General features: G+C 37.4%; 1 protein-coding gene and 1 pseudogene across 1 annotated transcript; one reads left to right on the top strand and one right to left on the bottom strand.

Moving 5' to 3' along the window:
* The first annotated feature begins 3092 nt into the window (after window positions 1–3092).
* Window positions 3093–4142, top strand: LOC149387755 (transcription termination factor MTEF1, chloroplastic-like; annotated as a pseudogene).
* An 8827-nt stretch (window positions 4143–12969) lies between these two features.
* Window positions 12970–14352, bottom strand: LOC149387754 (3-ketoacyl-CoA synthase 4-like). The gene is made up of 4 exons (XM_089622243.1): window positions 14096–14352; window positions 13764–14028; window positions 13567–13614; window positions 12970–12981 (listed from the first exon to the last, which is right to left on the bottom strand). The coding sequence occupies exons 1-4, from the start codon at window positions 14350–14352 to the stop codon at window positions 12970–12972; spliced, it is 582 nt and encodes a 193-aa protein (XP_089478369.1).

The raw sequence follows: 14352 nt of genomic DNA, 5'->3' as shown, positions 1-14352 counted from the left end.
AGCAAGCATGGTTTGATTTGTGTTGATCGTATCCTAATTGACTCTTATAAAGTTAAAACGAGATGAACCCAATCACATCGGTTCATGGATATTGGTTGAGCACAATCATATGTCTCAATGGAAAAATAAATCATTATAAAAAATATTTAATTTTTCTTAGTTTTTCGAAAAAATAATTTATTTGAATCAAGGCCCAATCATATGTCCTTTAGAAAAACAAATCGATATCAAAATCATTTATTTTTCAATGTTTTAAAAAATATTTACTTGGACCCAGCCCATATAAATAATTTAAATAAAACTTCAAAAAAAAAATTCGAATTTTTTTTTTAATTTTTTGGTGGGCCTTAAGGCCCACCGGGCATCCGAGCCCAAGCCCGGACTATCCTCGAGTCCACCCGCCACGGTGGGACTCGACCCGAGTCATCGGCCCGTGCGCCAGGAGGGCTGCACGGCCGAGTGGTGCAGCACGGAGGCAGGGGCAGTCTTTTGGCCGTCCCTGCGTTCTTCTTGTCCCGCCTTCAGGGCGGGATTTTCCTTCCGTCGTGGTGGTTCTCCGATGGTCCCTCCATCACTCCTCGTTGTGGGTCCGTCTCTCGCCGATCGTCGTGATCAAGAACGTCGCTCGTCGGATTACAACAATAATAATAATAATAATAATAGATTTACAAAAAATCCTATACCCTTTGAATTTCGGGTGTACAAAAAATCTAGAAAAGCGAGAATCAAAAAATTCTACGATCAACCACAAATCACAATTCACATAATCATATATTGAATTGCATGAACTTCATATCAAAATATAAATTCATTCAAACCATATTAAATTTAATCACATGAACGAATCAATTAATTAAGTAAATCGACTAGCTCTGATACCACTTGTCGGGGATGATTCCCCATATAACCATATAAATGCGGAAAAGTAATTAATTACGCTAATCATAAGCTAATTAATTCAATGATTATATGACAAGATCTAGATTTACGTTAATTAAAAAATATAAGAGAGCATATAAGTCAAGCAACCGAAACAAGAGTAAACAAGTACTTACATTGATTTTCGGTTCACGAACTGAAAGCTTTCACAATCCGTCTTCGTCTTGAACGTACAAGCCTCCACACAATCAAACAAGGGACTCTACTTCAAGGACTCGATGTGATGACACCTTAGTCTTCCGAAACGTAATCTCCGAGACGAATAAGAAATATGAGTGGGCACAGTCTTTATCTCACTACATCACGAAACTAGGTGTTTCGAGATCTCGCTCTTATTTTACTAAGAATGGAAACGAATTTCCGAGGAGATGAGAAGTAGAAGTGCACGGCCAAGGAGGCTAGGTTGCACGAAATTTTCACTCAAAATTGCTTCAAATAATTGCTTATTTTTGCCTTCTCATGAACCCCTATTTATAGTAGTAAAAAGAGATATTCATGGAATCTTCCAGAATATTTTATTTCCTTTTATTGTGTTCACACTAGAGGATTTAATCTAGGCCCTTCGATCTCAACAAGTGAATCCTACTTTTTCTCTCATCCATCAGATCAATATCTATGGGATATTATACTTTTATTTAAATAGAGAATAATTTATTTAGTGAGATAATAAAGGAGAATATATTATTCTCCTAAATATTCTCCTAAATACTTTCCTTTAAATAAGGAGAGAATATAGGACAATATCTTATATTTTTCTCTCTCCTTTATTTAAACAACTAAAGAGAAAATATTGGTAAATACCAATATTGAAAAAATCGGTTTTGGAGGCACACGGCCTAGGGGATTTGCGCAAATTCCTATGCCGAAATTCCCAATTCGATTTTTCCATGTGTGCAAGGCCCAATTGCTTAAAACCATGAAGGTGCTCTTGGAAAAGCTTCGCGAAGCCAAGAAGACGACAAAGACAAAGACAAAGTCAAAGATAGGCACGACTGTGAAGGAAATGATCGCAAAGGTTCTCAAGAACAAGAAAGCCGAGAACACCAAGGCCCACCGGCTCTTTTTCCCTCATTAGTTAGCTAATCATTTTTTGGTATTGTTTGTTTCCATTCCATTGGATATATTGTTGTAATTGTAAATACAAACTGAATGTTAAATGCTGAGAGTTGAGTGGGTGCCAACCTAGTTGGGATGTGCTCAACCTCTCATATATCATTCCTTTCTTGATCAATATCAATGAAGTATTCTTTTTATTTCATTTTAATAAGCTGAGTATTAAAAAATTAAAGTATATGATGATTAAATAAATACCACCACATAATTGTTCATAAGCTGAAGAAGGCCGCACACACATATAGCGTTTTTTTTCTATAACTCCGCCACCAAGTCCAACATGATGAATATACACGCCCCCACTATTCATCCACGACCCGGTTAGATTTGTTTTGACTCAATGAATATTGAACTAACGCAGCCAAAGATCGGTTGTGTTTGTGTTTGTTAATTGTAGTTGTATATGAGTCATTTGGGGGATTGATCTGTGTGAGAGACCAATCTTCTCTTCGCTCATTTTGTTGATATAGAACGTAAGTAGTAGTAGTAGTACCATTAGTGTAACCTTGTCTTGAACAAAGTTGAACTGTTAAAATTTCAAGAATGTAGATACAACGAATGACTCAATGAATGAACTAACGCAGCCAAAGATCGGTTGTGTTTGACTTTATTTTTTATTATTTGCACGTTTTCGATTTCATAGGAGAAATTCTATTGAATTATTTTCATTTCTTCTATCAACCCGATGATCACCGCTTAAGGTTCACAGCCACTACATGCTTCTATGCAGCAACAACAACAACAAGAATATCAATCCTCCATCTTCTCTTGAAAACACCCGAGAGACGTGTAAGGCCCGGAAATAGGGGGCTACATAGAAATTAATATAAGAGGCAGTATTTTTGCCTCCATTATTACTCTCCCAATCCCATCATTTTTACCATCTTATCATATACAATGCCAATACGTACTTTTCCTATATTTGTTTTATTTTAATATAAATAAATTCATACAGGTCACAAGAAAGATAAATTACGCGAGTATAAATAAAAATAAAATCTATATATTAATGGAAAGGCATGCAAAACGTACTTATCTAGTCTTCCCTTCTTGACCTTTGGACTATTTAGCAAATATGTCTAATAGAAGTTATAGAACTAGACAGCCTATATCTTCCCCGGACTAAATGCTTCCATGCGAAAAAAATAAAAAGAGAGAGAGAGAGAGAGAAATATCCCTTATCCACTCTCAAAGACCCACGCGAAAAACAACCACCTTTCAACTAAGACCACATATCCATAGTGAATTTTTTTGAAAAAAATGATGGTCTCATCTTCTTCATCGCTTGACCACTTCTCTTCCCCGGCGTTTCACAACATGATTTCCTCTCCGTCTCACTTCATCAAGTTCCGGACCTCCCACCGCGAAAACATCCGGCACCTCAAAACCGTCGCCCCGACATCGACCCCAGAAACCTTCCCACCTCCGACGCCGTCGCCGGAATCCCCACCGCCGTCGAGTCCCTCAAGTCGAGCGGCTTCTCCGACCGCGACATCCCCCGCCTCGCTGCCCACGCCCCCGACCTCTTCCGTACCTCCGGCGGGCCCACCGTGGACGCCATCCTCGCCTTCCTGGCGGACGAGGTCGCCACTGCCTCGCCGGAGGATTCACGGCAGATGATTCTGCGGTGCCCGGCGCTGATATTCTCCGACGTCGAGTACTGCCTCCGGCCGAGCCTGGAGTTGCTCCGGCGGGTCGGGGTGGCGGGGCTCGGGTCGCCCACGAGCCTGAACGCGCACCTTCTCAACACGCGGGTCGACAAGCTCGAGAGGAAGCTCCGGTTCCTGAGGGACGAGGCGGGGCTCTCGGGGGAGGAGGCCGAGCGGGCCTGCGCTAGGGTTCCGGCGATATTCGGGTACAGCGTCGAGGGAATCTTGCGGCCCAAGTATGACTACTTGGTGTGGGAGATGGAGAGAGGGTCGGAGGAGCTGCTCAAGTTTCCGCAGTACTTTGGGTTCAGCTTGGGCAAGAGAATCGCGCCCAGGCACGAGCATCTCAAGAAGAGGAATGTCAAGATTCCTCTCAATCGAATGCTGATATGGGGTGACCAAAAGTTCTATGCCGAATGGAAATAACCAATAATTACCGTAACCTACTTTCCTTTTTTAATTGGATCGTGTATATGGATGACAATTTGACCTGTTACCCGCGTTCCGGTCCGTTACCCGATTTATTCGGGTCGGGTAATACCCGTTCTTTTTTGGTAAACGGATAATACCCGTTAAGGTTTTAACGGGTCCGGGTACGGGTAACGGAATAGTCATCCCGTTCCCGGTTACCCGGGACCCGACCCGTTAACATATAAATATTTAAAAATATAATAAATCATATGTTTACATAATTAGATGATATATTTTAAACATTGTTTTTAAAATATAATAATTTTAAAATATAATAAATCATATGTTTACCTAAAGATGATATATTATTTTTAAACTTTATATTGTTGATAGATTTTTATTTTATAAACGGGTAAGCGGGTCTACCCGACCCGCTACCCTTTTTTTAAACCGGGTAAACGGATAACGGGTCCAACATTTTTAACCCGTTTACCCGGCGGGTATCCCGTTACCCGGCCCGTCTCAAAATCCGGGTAAACGGGTCCGGGTAACAGATAAAAAATTATAGCGGGTACGGGTAACGGAATAGGTGTACCCGGCCTTACCCGTACCCGTTGCCATCCCCTATTCGTGTATATAGTAGGGACATCAGAGGACTAGTCGTTTCTGTTGTCACTTTTAAAAAAGATGGGCAAAATATGGATCCTAATTTTAAATACAACAATTCGCTTCTAATTTTTATTATTAAAAAAAAAAAAAAAACATTATTTATTTTACTAACGAACCGTCCTCATCTGGAATATTGAACTAATTGGGTAAATATACGTATATAGTTATTTTTTAATGACTTACCAGCAAGTATATATATACCCGTTATCTGACCACTCTAGAAATGAATATACGGGTGACTGTAACATGTAAATTCTCTTTTTTTTTTTTTGTGATATCGAAACATAATAGTGTATTTAGTAGTATAATCATTCATTTTAGAGTTGTGCTTGGTCTGATCCGGTCTCAAATCCATGAAAGAACCAAACCGGTTTCTTTAGTTAGACCATCATAAATTGAAACCAAATCGGACTTGTGAAAAATAACTAGACCAAATCAAACCGATGTCCTCATTTTCCGAGTTCAGAAGTTGAGATTACTATAAATTATAAAATCATAACTCATCATATAACGAAAACTATAATCATATATGGTTAACTGCATTCAAACCCTAAAGCACCAGGGATTATGTAACATCATTCTCAAATGGTACCAGAAATATTACTATAAATTGTCTAATCCCACCCAAATCTATAAAAAAAACATAAAAAATCTGAGGTACCATAGCCAGCCATGGATTCTGAAAGGCACGATTTGGGATTTTTTTTTTTTTTTTTTTTTTTTTTTTTTTAAAGTCTAGGTTTTGCTTTAGAAGAACGATAGAATATTCGAGCAAAAAAAAAAAATGAATGATGGAATGGGTATGTTTTTTACTTTTAATTTTCAATATTGTTTTATTATTATTATTTTTAAAATTAACTGGTCTGGTCCAATCTAGACCACGATTTTAAATCTTAGACCAGACCAAACTTTTTATGAAATTGTCTAATCCCACCCAAATCTATAAAAAAAAAAACATAAAAAATCTGAGGTACCATAGCCAGCCATGGATTCTGAAAGGCACGATTTGGGAAATTTTTTTTTTTTTTTTTTTTTTAAGTCCAGGTTTTGCTTTAGAAGAACGATAGAATATTCGAGCAAAAAAAAATGAATGATGGAATGGGTATGTTTTTTACTTTTAATTTTCAATATTGTTTTATTATTATTATTTTTAAAATTAACTGGTCTGGTCCAATCTAGACCACGATTTTAAATCTTAGACCAGACCAAACTTTTTATGAAATTGTCTAATCCCACCCAAATCTATAAAAAAAAAAAACATAAAAAATCTGAGGTACCATAGCCAGCCATGGATTCTGAAAGGCACGATTTGGGAAATTTTTTTTTTTTTTTTTTTTTTTTTTTAAGTCTAGGTTTTGCTTTAGAAGAACAATAGAATGTTCGAGCAAAAAAAAAATGAATGATGGAATGGGTATGTTTTTTACTTTTAATTTTCAATATTGTTTTATTATTATTATTTTTAAAATTAACTGGTCTGGTCCAATCTAGACCACGATTTTAAATCTTAGACCAGACCAAACTTTTTATGATGATAGACCAGATCAGTGAAATTATAGATCATTTAAGAGTAGACCGTTGGCCGTTGGTCTAAAAATCTACGGTCTGGACTTTTCACGATATTTCTGAGCAATCCTGATTCTTAATGCATAAGTACTATATTTTTCTAATTTGTTATGATCATACATTATTTAATATCCTTTTATATAGTTTGGATTATTCGTATTGTAAATTTTAAATTCAACGTGCAATATCAAAGCAATGTATAACGAGTTTGTCTTTTAAATTATTCCTAATATATTTTCAAACAATTCTTATAATATATCTTAATGAAATCATTGCGGTGAGGATTACAAATACATTATTCACTTCATTATCTTATAGCAATATAATAGTTATCTGTTAGTTCGACATATTATTTTTAAATATGATAAAGATAAATATAAGTAAGATTTAAATTTATTCTATAATGTATAGGTATAGGATAAAGTAAATTAATCACCCAAGACATACCGAGGCTTCTTAACAAATGTAAAATTTATAAACTAGTCTATTAGTAGGACGATTAATTTTTATCGTATTTGTCTTATTATGTATTTGGTTCGAAATATTATTTTACTATCATCACGTATTATTACTTGGAAGAATAAGTCTTATCATCATGTATTTGTTAGCATCATTTATTGAAACTGAATGATAACTTACAGATTTTATAAAAGTCCCAGGTTACTCTCTCATTTAGTTTTGAGATGGAAACTCATAATACTTCAGACTTCTTTGTCGAATAGGATTATTAAACACCAACCAATGATAACCTGAACCAGACGAGTATAACACCTATATGTTCCTCACAATTGATCACACTACAATATTAAACTTTACCTTTAAACTCATAACATTTTCGGCACCAGAAATTGTGTCTGGCATGACTTTACATGCAGAGAAATTCATTACTAAATATAAAAGATAAATTCTCACTCTTATATGGTTTATTTTAACAGAAAAATGGGACAAAACATACCACTGAGTAAAGTAATGAATTTCTCTACGGAAGAGGAAGGTATCATCAAAGGAGGACATTATCTCGCACCATTGAGCTAGACACCCACTTCATCTCTATAGCCTCGACTACTTCAACATTATCGTTCGGGGGTTTGAATTGTGACTTTCTAAACCCTTATGCAGATCTATAGCCCTAGATCCCATAAGTGAATGCCACAACTGTTGTGCTCGAAGAATACATCAAAAAGGGTTTTCAACGGATTCACTAAAAAAGAAAAATTTTGAAGACTAAATACGAAACGACTTTATGAGTGTTTTGTTCAAGTGCGCACGTACATTTTTTTCTAATATCTTATCATATATTATTTAGCATTTTTATTGTTAGATTACTAGTAATGTAAATTTATTATGAATTCAACTTACTTGTATTGAAGCATTATAGAATTTGTTTTAGATATAGACATATAAAAGTCAAAATATCGCATCTAAAATGTCATTTAAAGTCTTTTTTTAGTAGTCCCAAGCACACGGACTATTTATCTATTAATTACTTAGTATCCTTATTTGGATTATCCATATTCTAATATTTAAATTCAACGTGTAATAGATAATTAAAGAAATATATAACGAATTAAAATGTGGAACCATAAATTATAGGATAAAAATTTTCATTCCAAATATTTATGCGTTAATCTAGATGGATCTGGAAATTCATTTTTTTTATATAAAAAAAATAAATGTGATATTATTATTATTATTATTATTATTATTATTATTATTATTATTATTATTATTATTATTATTATTTTGTAGTTGTGGGTTGTAAAATATTTTACACTTATGTATATATACTTTTGATGACAAATATGTGATTTAATATATTAGTTGATTCTAATTATTGATTCTACAAGCGAATATATCAATTAATAAATTATTTAATGGAAGAAAAATAAAGGTGAGGGATTCCGATTCTCCAATCTCTTTGTCTCCGCTTCATAGAGCATGGACAGCCTGTGACGACCCGACTTTTTGGACCGTCTTATTTATCTTACTTTTTAAAAAATTTAGAAAATTTGAGGTAATTTTTTTTTAAACATAACTTAAAATATAAGTTTGAAAACTCATTACCTACAAAGAAATTTTCATTTAAATTTAATTTTTTAAATTTTCATTTAAATTTTAAGTTATGAGTTTTCAAACTTTAAATTTTAAATTTTAAATTTACTTTGGGTTATGAGTTTTCAAACTTTAAATTTTAAGTTATGTTTGAAAAAAAAAAATTTACCTCAAATTTTCTAAAGTTTTTAAAAAGTAAGATAAGTAAGATGGTCCGAAAAGTCGGGTCGTCACAGTTGGTATCAGAGCAACGAATCTACGACCCCCTTCGCTATCGATCGCACGGCTGTCCCCTACTCAAGTAAGTTAGTTTTGTTTTAATTTTTGTACCTTTAGTTTATTTTTTTTTCTTACTCTCTTATTAGATGGATGATGAAGTAACAAAGCACGTGATCGCGGAAACCCGATGCCGCAATGACGATAGCAACCTCCTGATCAAATTCCTAGAGACGAAACCTCCAGTTCTTAGTAGCGAGGTGACAGATATCATTGGCACGCGGGAATGGTGCAACAACATGGACATTCGTTTTAAAGTGTTGCAAGTTCGGGAACCTCTACAGTTATCCTTTGCACAACTACAAGTACAAGGGAGAGTATTGGAGTACTGGAAAAAGAAGGTTGAGGATCACCCCCAAATCGTTTGGGAATACATGAAGGACGGAGTCATACGAAACTTCACCGCCCAAGGATGGAAGAAAAAATTGGAGAGAAAACGTTACCGGAAAATCTTGAGTTCATGGAAGATGAAGGACGGGGAGACGGCAAGGGAGTACTACAACCGTTCCTCCGACATGTTCCATCGCTGTCCTTTTCATCTCGATGATGATGAGGCTATTAGTATTTACTGGGACGGGCTCTCCGAGTTTGAAAAGCAACGAGGGAAGTATCGCACCTACGAACCTGCGCCTGGATTAACCTACGAAGATTTCTTGAGGCACATGAAGCACTACATGGAGCTGGCCGACGATGACGATTTGCCACTAGGGAACGATACTAGTATGGACCCTGTCGAGTCTGAATCAGAAGAAGATCCTAGTGAAGATGATCCAGAAGAAGACTAAGTCTTCGTATTATTTTAGATCATCACTCTTTCTTTCCTCTTCTCCTCCCCAAAGTCTAAACCACTCGTTATTTATTTATTTATTTATTTATTTTTCTTTTTGAGGTTTTGGTTTTGTTTTCTTTGGTTTTGAGTATCACTTTCGGATTTGGATTATATGTTTAAATTTTATTTTAATATGGAAAACACTTTTATCTTAATGGTTTTATAAAGTTCCTTGTATGAGGGTGTTTTGGCATGTTAAGTCTTTTCTATAATCGATCCTAATAGTTTTAGAAGCCAAAAACCCTAATCGCGAATATGTCTTCGAAATCTTAGATGGAAAACGTTCAGGCTGCTCGTGGACAAGGTAGAGGTAGGCCACGAGGCCGAGGTAGAGGAAGAGGCAGAGTTGCTGCTGATGTCCCAATGCAAGATGCTCATCATGCGGCTCAATTTCCCGAACAACAGGGAGCAACAAATAATTCTAACGATACAGCCCCCGCACCTCAGCCAGCGGCCCAGCCAGAGCTTGCGGTACTTGTTACTGCATAGCTACAACGTATCGAAGCCCAAGAAGTGGAGATACAAGAGTTGAGGAACCACCTCCCCCAAGTGAATGGAAATATGGGAGAGGATCAACAAGCACCACTAGTACCTCCTCAGGGTGTACCTCAGATGGGTCAAGTTGTTGTGGCTGAAGACCTTTTCGAAAGGTTCAGGAGGATGAGGGCTCCAGATTTTGAAGGTTCCACTGATCCTTTAGTGGCTGATGAGTGGATGTCAGAGATGAAGAAGATCTTCAACTTCATGAATATCTCGGAAGTTGAGAAAGTCATATGCGCGTCTTTTGTTATGAAGAAGGATGCACGATATTGGTGGGAGGCAGTTGCTGCTAGGAGAGACACACGCGCTATGTCTTGGGAAGACTTCATTGAGGAGTTCAACAGTAAGTATTTCAACATGCGAGCGATGAACACTCAGCAGAAGGAGTTTGCGGAGCTGAAGCAAGGGACGATGACTGTGACTGAAGCTGTTAGTAAGTTCAATCAATTGGCCAGACTGTGTCCTCACTTGGTTCTAACAGAGACAGAAAGAGTTAGGAGGATGATGGGAATGTTCCGACCGGAATTGGCCTTAGCCATTGATAGTGAAAGTCAGCCACCTACGTACCAGAGTCGCCGACTGCCTCGAACGTGCAATGCGAGCTGAATACCACTTGATCCAAGTAAAGGAGGAACGAGCTCAGTTTTACAAGGCTCGAAAAGAGGAGAAAGGTCAAAGCAGAGGACCTGAAAACAGGAAGCGAAACCAATCAGGAAATCCCCAGCCTAACCATAACCGTCAAGGCTTCAAGGCACAACCCCAATGGAATGGGAATGGAAAGAAGAGAAACCATCCTGGAAATGGTGGCAACGCCAACAACAGGGTCAAGGTAGAGGGAACGACCTTTCCAGTATGCAAGACTTGTGGGAAGATGCATCCTGGAGAGTGTCGGAAGGGAACCATGACTTGTTTCAAGTGTGGTCAGCCTGGACACTTTCTCAAGGATTGTCCGAAATCAATTTCCTCCCAGAATGGACAATATCAGCAGCACAACCCGAATGGACGACTTAACTTCATGCAAGCTGCCATCGAAGGGTCACAGATTTCCCAAGGTCGTTTAGAAGCACCTCTAACCACTCAAATTCCACCACCACAACAAGCCCGCATCTACGCTTACACCAACGCCGATGCTCTAGCCAGCTCTTCAAATGTGGTAGCAGGTCAGCTTCCTATAGCTCATTTTGACGCTTTAGTATTGTTTGACTCTGGTGCTACGCATTGTTTTATTTCGTTAGAATTGGCTAGGAAATTAGGTGATAGTGTAGTGAAAACTAGGAAGGTTTTCAGGACGGCATTACCGTCTGGTGATGTGCTATTATCAGAGTAGTGTTTAAAAAGAGTACCGATAATAATTGGTGGTCATGAGTTAAGGATCGATTTCATTGTCTTAGAAATGAAAGACTTTGATGCCATCTTGGGTATGGACTTCTTAGGCGAGAATAATGCAATGATCGATTGTCGCCGAAAAAGAGTAATCTTCCAACCGGTAACGGGAAGAGGGTTTACCTTTGAAGGAAGGCCACTCAAGAAATCTAAGATGTTGGTGTCAACATTACAAGCTAGAAGATTGATGAGTAAAGGGTGTTATGGATTCCTAGTGTCGGTAGTGGACAAGACTAAAGATGTAGAAGCAACTCCTGACGATGTGCCAGTGGTGAGGGATTATGTAGATGTTTTTCCTGAAGAATTACCAGGCTTAGCTCCAGAGCGTGAGATTTCTTTTGGGATTGAATTACTACCTGGTACGAGATCGATCTCTAAGTCACCCTATCGTATGGCGCCAGCTGAACTCAAGGAACTACAAACACAACTTCAAGAGTTGTTGGATAAATGATTCATTCACCCAAGTCATTCACCATGGGGAGCACCGGTTTTATTCGTGAAGAAGAAGGATGGATCTTTCCGCATGTGCATCGACTACAGAGAGCTTAACAAGGTTACTGTCAAGAACAAGTATCCGCTTCCTAGGATTGATGACTTGTTTGACCAACTCAAGGGAGCGAAGGTATTCTCGAAGATTGACTTGCGATCCGGCTATCATCAATTACGAGTCAAAGAGGACGACATTCCAAAGACCGCTTTTCGCACCCGCTATGGTCATTACGAGTTCACGGTCATGCCTTTTGGACTCACTAACGCCCCAGCAGCATTCATGGATATGATGAATAGGATCTTTAGCGACATCTTGGATAAATTTGCAATAGTCTTCATTGATGACATTCTGATTTACTTTAGCCTTTAGCATATAATGTGATCGAAAATGACAAATCCAATGTGACAAAATTTATTTCAAGATTTTTTTTTTTGAGAAGTGGCACTATGGACGAAGATTACATGGTATATTAACAGTGCAAAGCGCATGTGACATTATTGATCAAGATAACTTAATTTAGAATAAATCCTAAGGGGCATGTATTTTCTCTTTCTCTCTCTTTAAAAAAATCTCTAACCTTTATTCTCCGGCCATCCTACAAAGCCTTTCGCATATAATGTGGAAAATGACAAATCCAATGTGACAAAATTTCTTTCAAGAATTTTTTTTTTAGAAGTGACACTATTGACCAAGATTACATGATATATTAACAGTGCAAAGCACAGATGACACTATTGGCCAAGATTACTTAATTTAGAATAAATCCTAACGAGGCATGTATTTTCTCTTTCTCTCTCTTTAAAAAAAATCTCTAACCTTTATTCTCCATCCTACAAAGCCTTTCGCATATAATGTGGAAAATGACAAATCCAATGTGACAAAATTCATTTCAAGAATTTTTTTTTTTTTAGAAGTGGCTCTATTGACCAAGATTATATGATATATTAACAGTGCAAAGCGCAGATGACATTATTGGCCAAGATTACTTAATTTAGAATAAATCCTAAGGAGGCATGCATTTTCTCTTTCTCTCTTTTAAAAAAAATCTCTAGCCTTTACTCTCCATCCTACAAAGCCTTTTTAGCATATAATGTGATAAAAAAAATGACAAATCCAATTATGTGACAAAATTTATTTCAAGAACTTTTTTTTTTAGAAGTTGCACTATTGGCCAAGATTACTTACTTTAGAATAAATCCTAAGGGACATGCATTTTCTTCAGCCCATGGGACTTGAACACATAACCTCTCCGTCGAGGTAAGTGTAAGATTACCAATAAACCAAGCTAGCTATCACAAACATTTTTTTTTAAATTGCTTGTAAAGATATATATTTTAACATGTAAAATTTGTTGCAACTAGTTTTTTTTAATTATAGGTAAATTTCCATTATATGGAAAAAAAAAACTCATCATGACCACAATAAATTAATTAACTAAAAAGTAAATTTAATTTACTCTTTAGTTAATTTATTAACTGCGAGCGTGGTGAACTATTTTTTTAATAAAATGAAAATTTGGATATTTTTTAAAATGAGAGTAATCTATTAAACTACTTGCTTAATTGCCCATTTTAACATAGCCTTTCCTAATATATTATGTAAAAAAAAAAAAAAACCCTTCTTAATCACTCTTTTTTTTTTTTTTTTTTTACATGGAAGAGTACTACAGACTGGTAACGACTTAAATAACCATCTAAACTCTGTATAAAAAAAAATCATAAAAGTCTAACCATACTTTATAAACTTAACATTGTTTTTTTTTTTTTTTTTTTTTTTCTAATTTTAATTTGAATTGAAAGAGAATCAGATTGGTGGTGATAGAAAAAAAATAAAAAATAAAAAAACGAACTTGAAGTTGAAGATTTGTCACAGAGCGGGATGAGGAGAGGAGGAGGGCGGCGCTGCCGACGCGGAAGAGGCAGTTCGGGAGGAGCATGGACTTGTCGTTTCCGAAGTACCAGTTCTGGGTGATGTTCTCGGTGCTGACGACTAGGGCTAGGGTTTCGCGGCGGAGCACTCGGAGGAGGTCCTTTGCCAGGTCAACGGCGATCACTCCGGCGCTGCACCCCATGCCGCCCAGGTTGAATGTCCGGACATCGCTCCTCAGCCGGTACCTATAGGGCATGTAGATATATTATGGTTATGGAAAAAAAAAATAAATGGAGGCCTCTCAGGCCGTACCTGTTGACTATAGCGGCGGAGAGGGAAGGGGTGGGAGCGAAGAGGCTACAATTGATGACGACGATCCCGACATCCCTGGCAGCGACGACGCCAGGGTTTCCGGCGAAAAGGGCATCGACGGCGCCGAAGACGACGGACTCGGCCTCGGCTCGGGCGTTGGCCATAGAGAGGTCGGCGGGGAAGCGGTGGACTCCCTCGGGGAGGTAAGTCTCGTCCCCGAGCCCCGAACGAGACAGGATCTTCGCCTGAAACTCCAT

Source organism: Urtica dioica, chromosome 8, assembly GCF_054948205.1.
Source record: "Urtica dioica subsp. dioica isolate 48M chromosome 8, U.dioica_male_clone48M_v1_H2, whole genome shotgun sequence".
Classification (NCBI taxonomy): Eukaryota; Viridiplantae; Streptophyta; class Magnoliopsida; order Rosales; family Urticaceae; genus Urtica; species Urtica dioica.
Note: the sequence above shows the minus strand (reverse complement) of the source record. Positions and strands in the feature narration are given on the sequence as shown.